The 15902-nt window shown below is 34.4% G+C and overlaps 1 protein-coding gene across 3 annotated transcripts; it reads left to right on the forward strand.

Moving 5' to 3' along the window:
- The first annotated feature begins 318 nt into the window (after positions 1-318).
- blk (BLK proto-oncogene, Src family tyrosine kinase) lies at positions 319-15663 on the forward strand. Of its 3 annotated transcripts, none has more exons than XM_067384866.1 (15): positions 319-527; positions 1178-1219; positions 1383-1468; positions 1559-1652; positions 1831-1867; positions 2119-2212; positions 2535-2633; positions 3820-3923; positions 5508-5657; positions 5997-6149; positions 7848-8027; positions 8116-8192; positions 11178-11328; positions 11648-11779; positions 11882-15663. In XM_067384866.1, exons 4-15 carry the CDS (start codon positions 1560-1562, stop codon positions 12082-12084), a joined length of 1473 nt encoding a protein of 490 aa, XP_067240967.1. In that variant the 5' UTR covers positions 319-527; positions 1178-1219; positions 1383-1468; position 1559; the 3' UTR covers positions 12085-15663. The 3 variants fall into 3 exon arrangements, with proteins under 3 accessions (XP_067240967.1, XP_067240969.1, XP_067240966.1); XM_067384868.1 differs by having other exon boundaries at positions 319-523; XM_067384865.1 differs by having other exon boundaries at positions 319-519.
- Positions 15664-15902: the final 239 nt, after the last annotated feature.

Consider the following 15902-nt stretch of genomic DNA (forward strand, 5'->3'; position numbering starts at 1 on the left):
TATAAACACTTTCCAAATTAATTTAAATGATTTCAAAGAAAGTTTCATTTCTTGAGACGCATTTACATACTCGGAAATGTTATTTCTGTATTTCTAAGTAATGCTCAGGCTTCCTTATTCGCCAACAGCATAGCATAACATTCATCTCATGAATTTGTCTGAGTGAAACATTTACTAAAAATGAGGATGTTAAATCATGCCGTTGTCTACAGCTTCAGTGTCTGACATCACATGCTCATCATATGCATGCTAAGGCATTTGCAGTTTGTGAATTAAGCACTGACAGAGGAAAGGGAGGGAGGGTACGCTAAATAAACACAACTACTGATCTCTGTTTATCTCGTCCAACTAATGTGGTCTCTCAGGGCACATGACGGGCTTCGAATGTGTGTGTGTGAGATGGTCTGACTGAACACATGTCTTTGTGTGTGTCTGAAAGATAGAAGTACTCTTGATTTAGTTCAGAAAGTAAGAATCTGCTGAAATTGGATTATTGAATATATATAGGCCACACAAAATGTGAGTACGTAAGTTTTTTATATTTTACATTTAGATGTGCTTTGACTATATAGCAGTAACATTTGGCAGTTTTTCCTTTATAACTAAAAATATTTTCATATTTTGACATTAATTCACAATTATTTTCATGATTTGTTATCATAACATTTTTTTCTTTTGTCAAATCAACTTAATGTATTAGATATTTAGACATTTAATGTAGTTCAGATAACATCATATTTGGAGTTTGTAAATTAAACCAATTGCCTTCATTGTATTAACTACAATTTTTAATTTCAATGAACTCAAAATTTTAACTTTTTTTTTTAAGTTAAACCAACAATTCTTTTTTTCAGTGTAGATACATAATACCTGATGATGCTTTGACTGTGTCTAAATGGAAATACACTCCAAAAAATGTAATGCATGTTTGGATCAAATATGGACAAACCCAGCCTTTGGTTTCAATGTTTAAATTATATTTTTAAACCTAACGGTTAAGTTTGTCCATATTCGATATCATACCCAGCATTTTTTGGAGTGCAATTAGTTAAAACGAAAAATGACAATATGATAACATCATATTGTATTAAAATTGTTTTCCTTGATTTAGTTTAACTACCAAGCTGATAAACATGGTAAACACACCCCAAAAAATCTTGTTTATTTTCCCCACTAGTGAATATTTTCATCCAATGGAATCTGTTTTCATATCACAAGGGTAAGGAGTCACTCTTTATGTTATATTTCATATGTGTGATTGGTTTTAAGATTTGCACATCATGTGATCTATTTATACCAATGGAAACATTACTGATTAGGCTTTTAACCACCAAACTGTGCTGATATCATTATAAGTTTGAAATGTTTTGGTCTTGTATCAGCTCCCAGTATGAGGACCGTTCTGAAATTCTTCTGGACTATTACTGACCGAGTCGAGAACAGCGGAGACTGACAGCGGTGAATATAGGTGCGATTGCAATGAACAAATAGATTAGTTTGTATGAAATAAAGGTCAGTGAACACTGATTAAGAAGATTATTACATTTCATTTTTTAAGGATGGGTTGTGCTTGTAGTGGCCCGAAACATCGCAAAGACTCAAAGAGCAAAGGCCATGGACATCATAATTCATCAAACTCTAACGCATCTCATGTAAGTATTTGAGCTTCACTGTGAAAAACAAGATCATTTTCTGTTTGTTGATGAGAGCTGATGCTCTCTGTGTTATATTGCTTGAATATTATGCTCATTCAAATGTAGACATTTCTAATATGTTATCTTTTTTAAAGGATCTTAGTCAATATGCAAATTTTTATACTTTTATTTACAGTTGTCAAGAGATCACAGGAAGCAAAGCAGCAGTCAAGGTAATTCATATGAATTTGGCCATCAGGAGAAGGTTTGTTTTTGAGCACTAATTATGCGTTGATCAAAAATCATAGTCCTGCTGGGTGCAGATCTTGTGTTCAAACTAAAACAAATAAAACCTTAAAGAAAATAAAAGGCTAGAAACTCTCATAACATGTTATGGTTATGCCAAAGAGGGAAATGTTACAGATGGAAGAGATTTATTATGTGTTTGAATTGCATATTTGAACAGATTTTACTTTCTTTTCAGACGAAGACATTGTTATTGCTCAATATGACTTCCAGCCTGCGAGTGATCATGATCTTCAATTCAAAAAAGGGGACAGACTCAAGGTTATTAAGGAGTGAGTACATTTTTTTTTTTTTTTTTGTAAAATTAAAATAAATACAGTGTGTTATATTAGGAGAAGATCTCCACTTGTAAAGAATTGGGTATTTAATCACAGTGCTTAAAATCAGTTAGAACTTTGTGAAAAAGTGTGAATGCATAGTGGGCAAATCCGTCAATCCGTTTTGCTCCCATTTTTTCTCACGTATTAATTTTAGTTTAAATTGATAAATGCTAAACATCAGCTACATAATATATAAACACACACAAATAAGACAAAAGAAAACTTTAAAGAACCAAATGATTAGATTAACTAACATGTCCCGTGTTTTCGTCAGGACTGGTGAATGGTGGTTGGCGAAGTCTTTGGACACAGGATATGAGGGATATATTCCAAGTTCATACGTGGCAAGAGCACAAACGTTGGAGGTGGAGAGGTAGGAAAAGATATAATTACTATCTAAAAATGCTGGGTTGAAAATGGACAAACCCAACTTTTGTTTAAAAAGACTATATGGAAAGCTTAAAATGAACCCAAAATAGGTTGTAAATTAAAAATCAGACACATAATTACTAGAGGCAACAATAACAATCAAAAGACAAACATTTATTAATAAGCAATTTAATAAATATTTATTGTTTAATGATTATGCATTAAACTTATTAATAAATGTCAATTTCCAACATACTTTAAGCAAGCAATAGTCATTTTTAAACAATAGTAGAGTTAAATAAAACTACCCAACAGGTTCGACAAATATTTAGCCCAACCGCTGGGTTTGTTCATTTTCAACCCAACTTGGGTTGTTTTTAACCCAGCATTTTTGTAATATGCATATATTTAAGCAATATCACATGGCTAACGTTCTGGCAAGGTTTTCGCAAAAGTTATGAACAAAAATTCTTCCGGTAAATTATACAGAAGGTTCGGTCAAAGTTATCTGGTCTTTAATAAAAGCATTATTTAAAAATCATTCATGGAACTTTTATCGTCTGCACTCTAAAAAATGCTGGGTTAAATATGGACAAACCCAGGGATTGGGTTGTTTTCACCCAGCCATTTTTTTCAACCAATTTTGGATTTATTTTTTTAGCCAGCAATATAGTAATATAGTAAAAGGCATGTTTTTGCTCACCCACAAATAGGTGAAATTTGTGGGGTATTTTAAGCTGAAACTTGACCAGATGAGAGACTTATATCACATCTTGTGAAAGAGGGCATAAAAGGTGCCTTTTAACCCAACCTGCTGGGTTTGTCCATATTTAACCCAACTTGGATTGTTTTTAACCCAGCATTTTTTAGAGTGTAATATTTTTTAAATGTTAAAACTTGTTTCAGAAAAGTAACGTTCCCATAATATCCGCAAAATTATAAAATGGAATGTTCCCTTAACATTCGTACAATCCAGAAAAAGTTTTTAAAACATTTTAAAAAACAAGAACACACACACATTTTGATAGCTTGATGTGAAAGTTGGCAAAATGTTCTCATTTTTGTCAGCTGGGAGGAGCCAGATCCAATCCACTGTTTCTAATAATATCAGCATTCTTGGCTTGTCACATTTGCTTTGCAAACTGAATCTGTGAAGAATGATATAATGAATGCTCTGTTTTCTGTTCCAGATGGTTTTTCAAGGGCATGAGTCGCAGAGACACAGAGCGTCTTCTGTTGGCGCCAGGAAACAAACCTGGTTCATTTCTTGTGAGAGAAAGTGAAACAACCAAAGGTCAGATGCTAGCAACTCTCACTGTCCCTTTAATATGTTTCATGTAATCACTGAATATAATTACATCAGCATTTCACTTAGGGCGCTTAACAACATTTCAACCAATTCCACTGCTTCAGTATATCACTATTAACCTCTCTAGCCACAATGTAGAGCGTCAAGAACTGCGGATGGCATTAGAAAAGAAAAACCAAAGAAAAGTTGTTGGTAATATACTATTACTGTATTTTCAGTTTTTGTTTTGCCTCAGTCAAGTCAAATTAAATGAATATTTGAAGATCCACAGCCTGAAAACTGATAAAGTGTGCAAACCTGAACTTTTGCAGCTCTTTTTGAAGATCACATCATGCAGAGAGCTGAAAGAGCAAATGAATGCCAGACTATCTACTGAGATCTGCACGTGCTTTTGATCTGAGAATGAGAGGAGATATTAATAGCCTTTATTATTTTATCTGTGTACATGTAGAGCAAGGGGAAGCGCAGAAACGTTTAAGACCTTCCTGAGTAAACCTTGTAATGCTTCATTTGGTGTGATCCATAAGCATGTGTTAAGTTTGTTTTTATATATACTGTATATACTATTGATAAAAAGTTTGGATGAATCTTTTTTGGAAGGATTTTGTAATGCTTTTTAAAGAAGTTTTAAATATGTGATAAAAAAAGTACAGTAAAAATTGCAATATTGTGAAATATTATTACAATTTGAAATAACTATTTTCAATGTGAATATATAGTAAAGTGTAATGTATTCCTGAATTTTCAGCATCATTACTCCAGTCTTCAGTGTCACATGATCCTTCAGAAATCATTCTGATATGCTGATTTGCTGCTCAAGAAACATTTATCATTATTATCAATATTGAAAACAGTTTAATATATGTTTTTAATGCTTAATATTTGTATGGAAACTGATACATTTTTTTCAGCATTTATTACAGCACTTAACTTTTTAAACTTTATAAATGTCTTTAATGACATTTTTGATCAATTTAATGCATGTTTGCTAAATAAAAGTTTTGAACAGTAAGGCACTGTACTAAAAGACATACAGAAAATACATTAAAAACATCTATTAATTGTTTTTAAAATATATAAGTTGTTTTTTTAAACTGCTGTAAGCAATGTCAGCCATTTTACTTTCTTCAGCCCTCCAAAAACCTGATGTGAGAAATCACAAGCATTCAGAATGGCTCTTAAAGGCTTCTCTGATTAGGGTGTCAGGTGTCTGGATCAGCATGTTTTCCTGAACAACATTCCTGTCTGAAAATAATTTTGTCCTACTCCTAAACCTAACCCATAACTAATCCATAAAATCAGAGTGAAATGACAGGTGAATAACACCTAACCCTGGTTGTAAGCCTAGACTTGACATAAACTGTAAACTTGTCCCTCAAATCTGATTGGTTGATTGGATTGTTGATCCAGGAACATGTTGTACTTGATGAAATCATGTGTGCCCTGTCAGATCATGGGGACATTTTATGCTTACTATTTCAGCACCTCAAAGTAGATTTGATCTGGTTGTGATGGTTGATAATGATCAGCCGTGTAATCTGACTGCCGTCTCTGAATGATCCTCTGCAGGTGCTTTCTCTCTGTCTGTAAGAGACTCCACTCCAGAGCAAAGCGATGTGGTCAAGCACTATAAGATCCGAGCCCTCGATAACGGTGGCTTTTACATCTCTCCCTCAACGACCTTTACTTCTCTTCAGGATCTAGTGAAGTATTACTCCAGTAAGTACTGCTGCTGCACCACGGACCCTGTCTGTTTCCTCCACTGTATGCGTCCTGTGGTTGTAGCTGTGAAAACGAGACAAACAGTTGCTTCAACCACCAGATAAATAGGTCAGCTTCGGTCTCGGTTCGTATTCCGCACCCTCGCCCCCATTTTGGTTTGTTGTGTCTTTTTATAGAACTGTTTGCAAGTAACTAAAGTCTTTTTTCCACATTTTGGTTTGGGCACATCTCGTGCTTTTCTCCAGACAAAACCAGTAAGCATGCTTTCATTTCTGTCAGTTAGTTTTTGACTCTTCATTCTTGCTCTTTTCCCAAACTTCTGTATTGTATCTATAGGAACGGCAGATGGTTTGTGCCAGAGGCTGGGAAGTCCCTGTAAATCCACCACCCCTCAGAGACCCTGGGCTCAAGATGAGTGGGAGATTCCCAGAGACACTCTGAAGATGGTCAGTAAACTTGGTGCTGGCCAGTTTGGAGAAGTGTGGATGGGTAAGAAGCAGAAGAAAGTTCAGTTTGTTGCCTTTGGGTAAAAAAAAAAAATCCTTATTCTTCCCTTTGCAAGCACATATGGTCTTTTATGATCAGATGCAGTCACTCTGGGCTGAATTTTATATATAATATATACATTTTTCAATTATAGTCTTTTAAAAAGGCATCTGAAATGATATATTAAGTGCAAAAATATTGATTTTTCGGAGTGGGATTACGCATATTGCACATAATTTGACTCATTCCCACAGATGTTGTGCTCACACCCAAAGTGCGCACACATACTATAAAGTCGCCTCTCAGTACGAAATTGAGTTATTTTTTGCTATTTATTGATTATTACAGTCAAACACACACAAAATAATGTCAAAATGCTGGTCTTGGCGAGTCTTCATGTAAACACAGTGATGTTTTAAGTGAACGTAAACAGTTGAGAAAGAAAACAGTACAACAGTACAATGGATCTGTGTGCAGGGTTGCCAGATTTTTACAACAAAACCCTCCCAATTGCTACTCAAAACTAGCACAATCGCGGTTCCCCTGGTAAAATTTGCATTCCAAGAGGCCATACATCACATTATTGGGGTGGCTTCAACATACGGACATGAAAAACAACCCACGGCAACACTGTTAAAGTAGCCCATTTCCGTGGGAAAACCACAGACTTGGCAACACTGTCTTAAAGTGACAGCAGCCTAATAAACCTGCTGCCAAATTATGAGATAATGTTAAAAATATCTGAATGGTAGTTTTTCCCCATGATATCAATGTCAAACTTGTGGCCAGTGGAAATGTTGAGTGGCTAGAAATTTTGGAAAACCACTAGACACAGTAAGTAAAAGAGTTAATGTCAAGCCCTGGATAAGACGATGATTAAACTGATAATTATGATTAAACCAATGCAAGTTTGGTCACACTACACCCTGGTGGTCATTTAAAAAAAAAAAAAAAAAAACTGGCATGGCACAAAATTTGGAGTTCTAGAGCACTAATTCTAAAATATGTAGAGTTGTATTATTTTGATTTAAAAGTTCATTAAGATGGAATCTAAAGTAGGAGCCAGTTCTGTTTAGTCTTAAGTCTTTATGGAAGTCAATGTTGCAGGAAGCAAGTTAATCAGGCACTAAATTTAATCAAAAATTTAATTTACAAAAAATGAAAATATCCTGGTATTCTCCTAACTTCAGAGTAAAATTGTAATTATACTGCCCTTGATGGGCATGTGTGTCATGTGGCTTTGTGTGATACTGTCATATTTTAGCCACACGAATGATAAATTGTTTGCACCTCACTTGGGGCTTTGACCACCAGAGTCAACATTAATCAGAAGACTCAGAAACCTCTGGCCTGATTTCCTCTACTGTATCTGTGCTTCTGCAAATCTTCACAACCTGTATTTCTCTCTTAATCTTTCTTATACCTTTATTTGAGAAGAATGGACATAATATTTGTTTTCATACAATATAGCTTTTTGATTTTTTGTTTTTATTGTTATATCTTGTTTTATAGATGTTTACATAATTATACTGTTTTTTTTTTTACAGCATATCTGATAATGAATTATTGATTCTAGGCCCTTTCTCAAGAATCTAACCATATATCTATTGCATATGTCATGAAAATTGTGTTCATTGAGCTGCTGTATATCGATGTGGTTTATTTAATAAACCTGCGTTTGCCTGTGGCTCTTAATTGTAGGTTATTACAAAAACAGCCAGAAAGTGGCCATCAAGACTTTGAAGGAAGGCACCATGGAGCCAGAGGCCTTCCTACAGGAGGCCAATCTGATGAAGCAGCTCAAGCACGACAGACTGGTGAAACTATACGCCGTCGTCACCAAAGAGCCCATCCTGATCGTCACAGAGTACATGGCTAATGGTTAGTATTAACATAACATAACCATTTTTTACAAATGAAATTATGTTGTGACTGTGCAAACCATACATCCGTTCTTTTCTTATTCAAGGAAGCTTGTTAGACTTTCTGAAGACAGATGATGGACATAAATTAAAACTTCCCAAGCTGATTGATATGGGTGCTCAAGTAAGAATATTTGCAGTTTTATGATTTCTCTTGATTGACTTCATTGCTTATAGTAGCAATTAAGGGTAACACTTTAGTTTAGGGTTCAATTCTCACTATTAACTAGTTTTTTATTATCATGCATATTACTGGATATTGGCTGTTTATTAGTTCTTATAAAGCAGATATTAATGCATTATTCTGCTTATGATCATATTCCACAATCCATAATCCTACCAATACCTAAACTTAACAACTACCTTACTAACTATTAATAAGCAGTAATTAGGAGTTTATCGAGGCAAAAGTTGGAGTTAATAGTGAGAATTGGACCCTAATCTAAAGTGTGACCAAAATAATTAATATTTCTTTTGCAAAAGTGATGTCCGGTCTGGGAAAACTGACATCACCCTTTATCCAAATATTATAAACAATTTTATGAGCCTATTGCATAGTTGTGCTCGGAGTCAATTGTTTAATTTGTGATAATAACGCAGTGAAATACGCCGATTTATGCGGATCTTATTTTTGACCAGCCATACAAAGAAATTATGAATACATGCAAAAGCAAGATAGAAGAACCAATGAAATATTAATAACTGAATATGTTGTAGTCAATGTATGCTTTTTTTGCATTGTAAAATAAAACCTGCAGCTGCAGTTTGCCTGTTTTCCCAAATAATTTGTTCAGTTTAGTGTTTTGTTCCTCCCTCATATTTAAAAAAAGAAAATAAATTATATATATATCCGCTCCTGACTTTTGTAGATTTGTAGCTTTATGGAACAGGATACATGCTAACGCAGTGCATGTAAACGTGCGCACCTACTGTACACAGATTTCAACTTCTGTAACTATTTTAAGAACTGTTTTGCACTCTCAGGGACACAAAAAGGAAACGGTCTTTGGTTCTGAAAACTCATGGTCTGAACATTTTTAGATCTGAATACTCCTAACAACCACCACAAATTTAGATTAATATCTTCCGGGCAGGATATTACGTACGTTTTTCCATCGACCTGAAGCCCCTGCCATGCATGACTGTGATCTTGCTCTTCATGCAAAAGCAACTTCCTGTTAGAGACCACTTTGTTGATGCTGTCAGTTTTTCATGGTCTGCATTGCCAATGATATATAAATGAAAATGCTTTATGTATGTGTTCGAAAAGTGAAGCCACATTAAGGTTAATTTTGAGTTCTTCTAGAACTTCTAGAATTTTAATCTGAAGTAGACCTAAAAATCCAATGTAGATAAATTTGTCCCTGTTACACAACTTACATGTGCATACTATAGTAAAAACATTATATTATGAATTATTACAATCAACTAAACCTAAACCAAACCCTAACTATATACTATATACTAAATAATGAACTAATTTGTTAATTTTACTTGTTTTTTAATAATTTATATCCTGTTCTTGCCATGAAATCGCCTTTTTATGCTGATATGGCATGAAACAACCAAATGAATAAATGAATAAATAAAATATATTGGGGTTTATTTTAATAATACCATAGACAATAAAACCTTATTGTAGTTTTTGCTTTTAAAGTAAAGTTATTAAATCAGTATTTAATTGTGTAAGAAACTCCTTTTGGTAAGAAGCTTTGGTTTCACAAATGAATTTCTAAAAATTATATATATATATATATATATATATATATATATATATATATATATATATATATATATATATATATATATATATATATATACAGGAACCACTAAGATTTTTAATGTTTTTCAAAGACGTTTCGTCTGCTCACCAAGGCTACATTTATTTAATTAAAAATACAGTAAAAACAGTAATATTGTGAAATATTATTACAATTTAAAATAACTGTTTTCTATTTGAATATATTTCACAAAGTAATTTATTCCTGTGATCAAAGCTGAATTTTCAGCATCATTACTCCAGTCTTCAGTGTCACATGATCCTTCAGAAATCATTCTAATATGCTGATCTGCTGCTCAAGAAACATTTAATGTGTACAATTGTACAAAATATTTGTTCAATATTTTTTTTCAGGATTATTTGATGAATAGAAAGTTCAAACGAACAGTGTTTATCTGAAATCTAATCTTTTGTAACATTATAAATGTCTTTACTGCCACTTTTGATTGATTTAATGCATCCTTCTGAATAAAAGTATTCATTTCTTTAATTTCTTTTCAAAAACATAAAAATAAAAATTCTTACTGACCCCAAACTTTTGAACGGTAGTGTATAATGCTACAGAAGCTTTGTATTTCAGATAAATGCTGTTCTTCTGAACTTTCTATTCATCAAGGAATCCTGAAAAAAAAAGTACACAACTGTTTTCAACATTGAAAATAATCATAAATGTTTCTTGAGCAGCAGATCAGCATATCAGAATGATTTCTGAAGGGTCATGTGACACTGAAGACTGGAGTAACGATGCTGAAAATTCAGCTTTGATCACAGGAATAAATTACTTTGTCAAATATATTTAAATAGTACACAGTTATTTTAAATTGTAATAATATTTCACAATATTACTGTTTTTTATTGTATTTTTAATTAAATAAATGTAGCCTTGGTGAGCAGACGAAACTTCTTTTAAAAACATTAAAAATCTTAGTGGTTCCAAACTTTTGGACTGTACTATATATATATATATATATATATATATATATATATATATATATATATATATATATATATATATATATATTGTAAATTTCCTACTGTGGATATGCATTGCTAAGGACTTTATTTGGACATCTTTAAAGGTGATTTTCTCAATATTTAGATTTGTTTGCACCCTCAGATTCCAGATGATGTATAAATCTTGTAAAAATGTAAAAATTGTTTTGTTGTCCAGGGTCACATATATATATATATACCTATATACCTATACATATATATGTTAGGGATTCACTGATACGAACATTTTGGCCGATATGACAACCGATAATTCTTTATATTTGAAAGCCGATAACCGATACATTGTCAGAGCGCTTAACTCTCTCTTTGTAACAGATTTCAGAGGGCATGGCTTACATAGAGAGGAAAAACTACATTCACAGAGATCTGCGTGCCGCTAATATTCTCGTCTCGGAGACCCTGCACTGTAAAATAGCAGACTTCGGCCTCGCCAGGATCATCGAATCTGAATACACCGCACAGGAAGGTGAGTACACTCATTTATTCCCATAGTGCAGTGCTTTTTCCACTACCGCAAATGAACTGGCACCAATCAGTGTTTCTAACTGACATATCTGACCTTTAATGTTGGGTACGAGCTGCTGACGTTCAAAAATAGCTTGTTTCCGTGTTGAAATTTGCCACTTTTACCACTTGAAGGCAGCATTTTCTGTCCCAGTGGCTTTATTTATAGTCATTTTTGGTAGCTGATACCATCAAATTATGAATTAGTTTTCCATGCATGGCTTTTTACATCCACATCACGTTTACTGTCGCCTGTCATTGTGTGTTTATTTACCAATCAGGTGCAAAGTTCCCTATTAAGTGGACGGCCCCTGAGGCCATCAACTTTGGTACTTTCACCATCAAGTCAGACGTCTGGTCCTTTGGAGTTCTTCTGACAGAGATTGTCACATATGGCAGAGTACCGTATCCAGGTAATGGGTTCTTCCCTCTTGGGTTTCTCTTCCCATTCAGAGCTGTGAAGGATAGACGGGTAGATCTTTAACAACCTGGCTGTGCTTTCCTCACAATTTCAGGCATGACGAATCCGGAGGTGATCCGTAACCTCGACAGGAGCTACAGAATGCCGTGTCCGGATGGATGTCCAGAAGAGCTCTATGACATCATGCTGAAGTGCTGGAAGGAAAGGCCCGAGGACAGGCCCACCTTTGAGCACCTGCAGGACACACTCAATGACTTTTTCATTGCTACTGAGGGCCAGTATGAGATGCAACCATAGCCTCCATTCAGAAACTGTGTGAATGAATAGATGAACTATAAAGGGGATTTACTAAAAACACATTGGAATGAAAGGACTAAACCCCGGACCAAAAGATGGATTATGGGGAATATACTAAGAGCAGGGGTAGCCAACCCCTTCCTGAATTCACTTCCAATCCAACCTGTTGAGGCCTGTTCACACCAAGAACGATAACTATAAAGATTAAAGACCAATTTGGAGCAGACGTCAGTGGTAAAAACAGTAGTGACAAATAGAGAAAAATGGGCAAAATCCACAGAATAAGAGAAATATGTTTTGTTGTGCCTTTGGATGTCAGAATCAGAATGCAAAAAAATATAGTCTTCATTTTTATAGAATACCGTTGTCAAAGATGCCCTTTGAAGCTAAACGCAGATGTTTATTAAGACACAGACTGGACTGATGAAACCTAGTTTACATAATAGTCACATAGGGGGACAGTTAAAGAATTAAATAATATTTAAACCTATAACATTTTACATAGATTTTATAGAACTTATTTATCTGACAATTCTGACTTTTTTTCTTGCATTTGCATTTTTATATGCCCCAGTTTGAACTTTATAATTCACAACTGTGAGTTTATATCACAATTCTGAGGGAAAAAAGTCAGACTTGCACGAAATAAACTTGCAATTATGAGGAAAAAGGACATAACTATTCCGTTTTTCCTTCTAAAAATTGAGATATAAACTTGTAATTAACTTTTTTTTCCGAAATTGACTGTCATTTTCTGCCACCAAATAGGCTCCGCCCACAAAACACATCATCACTGTTTGCAAACACAAAATTGGGCTATAACAATAACTATATTTGCTCATGCGCTGCAGTTTCAAAGTGTGTACAACATGTCGTTTGGGTTCTTGTTGCATTTACACAGCATAACCAGCAGATGTCCTCAGCATGCTATGTTTCGAGTGAATAGCTAGTGTAACCAATCTAATCTAACAGTGAATTTAGCTGAAGAAGTCAATATAGTGGAATAAAAACAACACCTAGTCTTTTTCACGGCAACTTCAAAGGACGTAAGACAATGTTGTCGAAACTAATGCTGGAAACCTGAGGTCATTTTATGTTTTCCATATATTCATTTTCTTTTAAAGTATCCTGTAAAAGGGGGTTTAACTTGTCAAACAGTGGTGTTTTTTTTTTCGGACCTCGGCAACGTCGTCTGCAATTTTAAATCCACGAGCCCCTACATTACAATGGATTCTGATTGGCTGTGGCTACATGCAATTAAAGGTGCCCTAGAACCAGTTTTAACAAGATGTAATATAAGTCTAAGGTGAGCCATAATTATATATGCACCGATTCAGGCTGCGGCCCCTTTAAATCTCGCGCTCCCCGCCCCCGAGCTCACAACTGCCTTAACCAGCATAAACAAAGTTCACACAGCTAATATAACCCTCAAAATGGATCTTTACAAAGTGTTCGTCATTCATCCTGCATACATGCATCGATTTCTGTGAGTATGGTATTTATTTGGATGTTTACATTTGATTCTGAATGAGTTTGATAGTGCTCTGTGGCTAAAGCTAACATTACACACTGTTGGAGAGATTTATAAAGAATGAAGTTGTGTTTATGAATTATACAGACTGCAAGTGTTTAAAAATGAAAATAGCGACGGCTCTTGTCTCCGTGAATACAGTAAGAAACGATGGTAACTTTAACCACATTTAACAGTACATTAGCAACATGCTAACGAAACATTTAGAAAGACAATTTACAAATATCACTAAAAATATCATGATATCATGGATCATGTCAGTTATTATTGCTCCATCTGCCATTTTTCTCTATTGTTCTTGCTTGCTTACCTAGTCTGATGATTCAGCTGTGCACAGATCCAGACGTTAATACTGGCTGCCCTTGTCTAATGTCTTGAACATGAGCTGGCATATGCAAATATTGGGGGCGTACATATTAATGATCCCGACTGTTACATAACAGTCAGTGTTATGTTGAGATTCGGCTGTTCCTCGGAAGTCTTTTAAACAAATGAGATTTATATATGAAGGAGGAAACAATGGAGTTTGAGACTCACTGTATGTCATTTCCATGTACTGAACTCTTGTTATTCATCTATGCCAAGGTAATTAATTTTTTCATTCGATGGTACCTTTAAATAATCCGTTAGTAGTCGGATTGACTGCTTAATCGGACTGAAAAACCTTCATGTAAACATCTTAATCAATCCGATCAAGCTCGATCTGACTGAAATTGTGGCTGGAACAGCTGGAAACTGTATATTCGTGTGTGTGTGCATGTCAAAAAATCAATTCTGATTAGAAGCTTGCGTCATAAACAGTGTTTAATCCTTCAACAACTTGAAAAAAATCATTCTGAAAGTGATCCCAATAATAGGCCTGTCATTTCTCTGTATTGTTAAAGTTGTGGTGTGAACTCTGCTATTCTTTTGTATTTAGAACGATTTTTGGAACTATATCTTTATCGTTCTAGTTATCGTCCTTAGTGTGAACGGGCCTTTAAACCTCGAACACCTGGATTGTCTGGTTCAGGTGTGTTTGATTAGTGCTGAACCCTGTACTAGAGCAACAACAGGATTGTCTATCTGTAAATATGTTTTTTACACTTATATCAATGTTGTCATCCTTCAAGTGTTTTGGTTTGTTGTTGTCTTAGTTTATTTTATAAGTCACCATGAAATCAAAATGGACAATTATTTGTTATTTTTTGGAATATTGCAGTATTTATTATAAATGATTTTTCCTGCACATATTATTATTGTGCCCTCGTAATCTTTAATCAAAATAACATCCCATTCCTCTTGCAACGACTTCTGTTCTCTAATGATGTGCGCGAGGGCGGGGCAACCTGTCATGATATCACACCAATAGCAAACCACTATGATCCAATCAATTCACAATGAACAAAATCAAGTCCCGCCCTACATTTGTTCTTGTTCTTGAAGCTGTTTCACCTGGATGTACGGCACAATAGCAAAGCAACTTCCGTTTCATGCCAACTTTAAAGGAGAAGTGTGTACCTTTTTCAATGAAAATACTATCACATCCTAATATACAACTGTAAGCCATTTGTTTGATTCCAAAAAATATGAACTGTGGTGCTGTAAAAACATTGCTCTATTTGTTTGAGCACTGGCTCAACCAATGGCATGAGACTGGGGCGGAGCTATGTTTATCCAATCATTTTGAAGACAGGGTGAGTGTTTTACACTTTATTATTATGCAATTAAATTTGCCGATGCTAGTCACACAGAAATTACGCTTCACCTTTAAAACTCTCCGATAAAGCTTTTGGAAAATTCCGAAAAATTATGACACATTTGCTTTTAACTGCCAGTAAATGAGATATTCTTATATGAAGTTTCAGTCAAACCATGCACATATATTTAACTTTATTATTGCACATTACGCTCTGAAGTGATGTGAATGCGCTTTAAATAAACTGACTACAGGAAACCATAAAATGAGCATAGCCATTAGTTAGACTTCCTCCTGAGATAAGAGACTGTGAATGTTCCGTTAATCAGGAATAGATTAACGAGTTAGATAACACAGTGAAGTAGTTTGTGATTATGTGATCATAGAATACTGCTCAAAGGTTTTTAATGCTATTGAAAAACTCTCCTATGTTCACCAAGGCTGTATTCATTTGATCAAATATATGCAGTAAAAACAGTAATATTGTGATATATTATTATCATTTCAAATAACTGTTTTCTATGTTAATATATTTTAAAATGACACTTATTCGTGTAGCTGAATTTTCAGCATCACATCAATCTTCAGTATCATGATCCTTCAGAAATC

This window comes from Chanodichthys erythropterus, chromosome 4, assembly GCF_024489055.1.
Source record: "Chanodichthys erythropterus isolate Z2021 chromosome 4, ASM2448905v1, whole genome shotgun sequence".
NCBI classification, from domain to species: Eukaryota; Metazoa; Chordata; class Actinopteri; order Cypriniformes; family Xenocyprididae; genus Chanodichthys; species Chanodichthys erythropterus.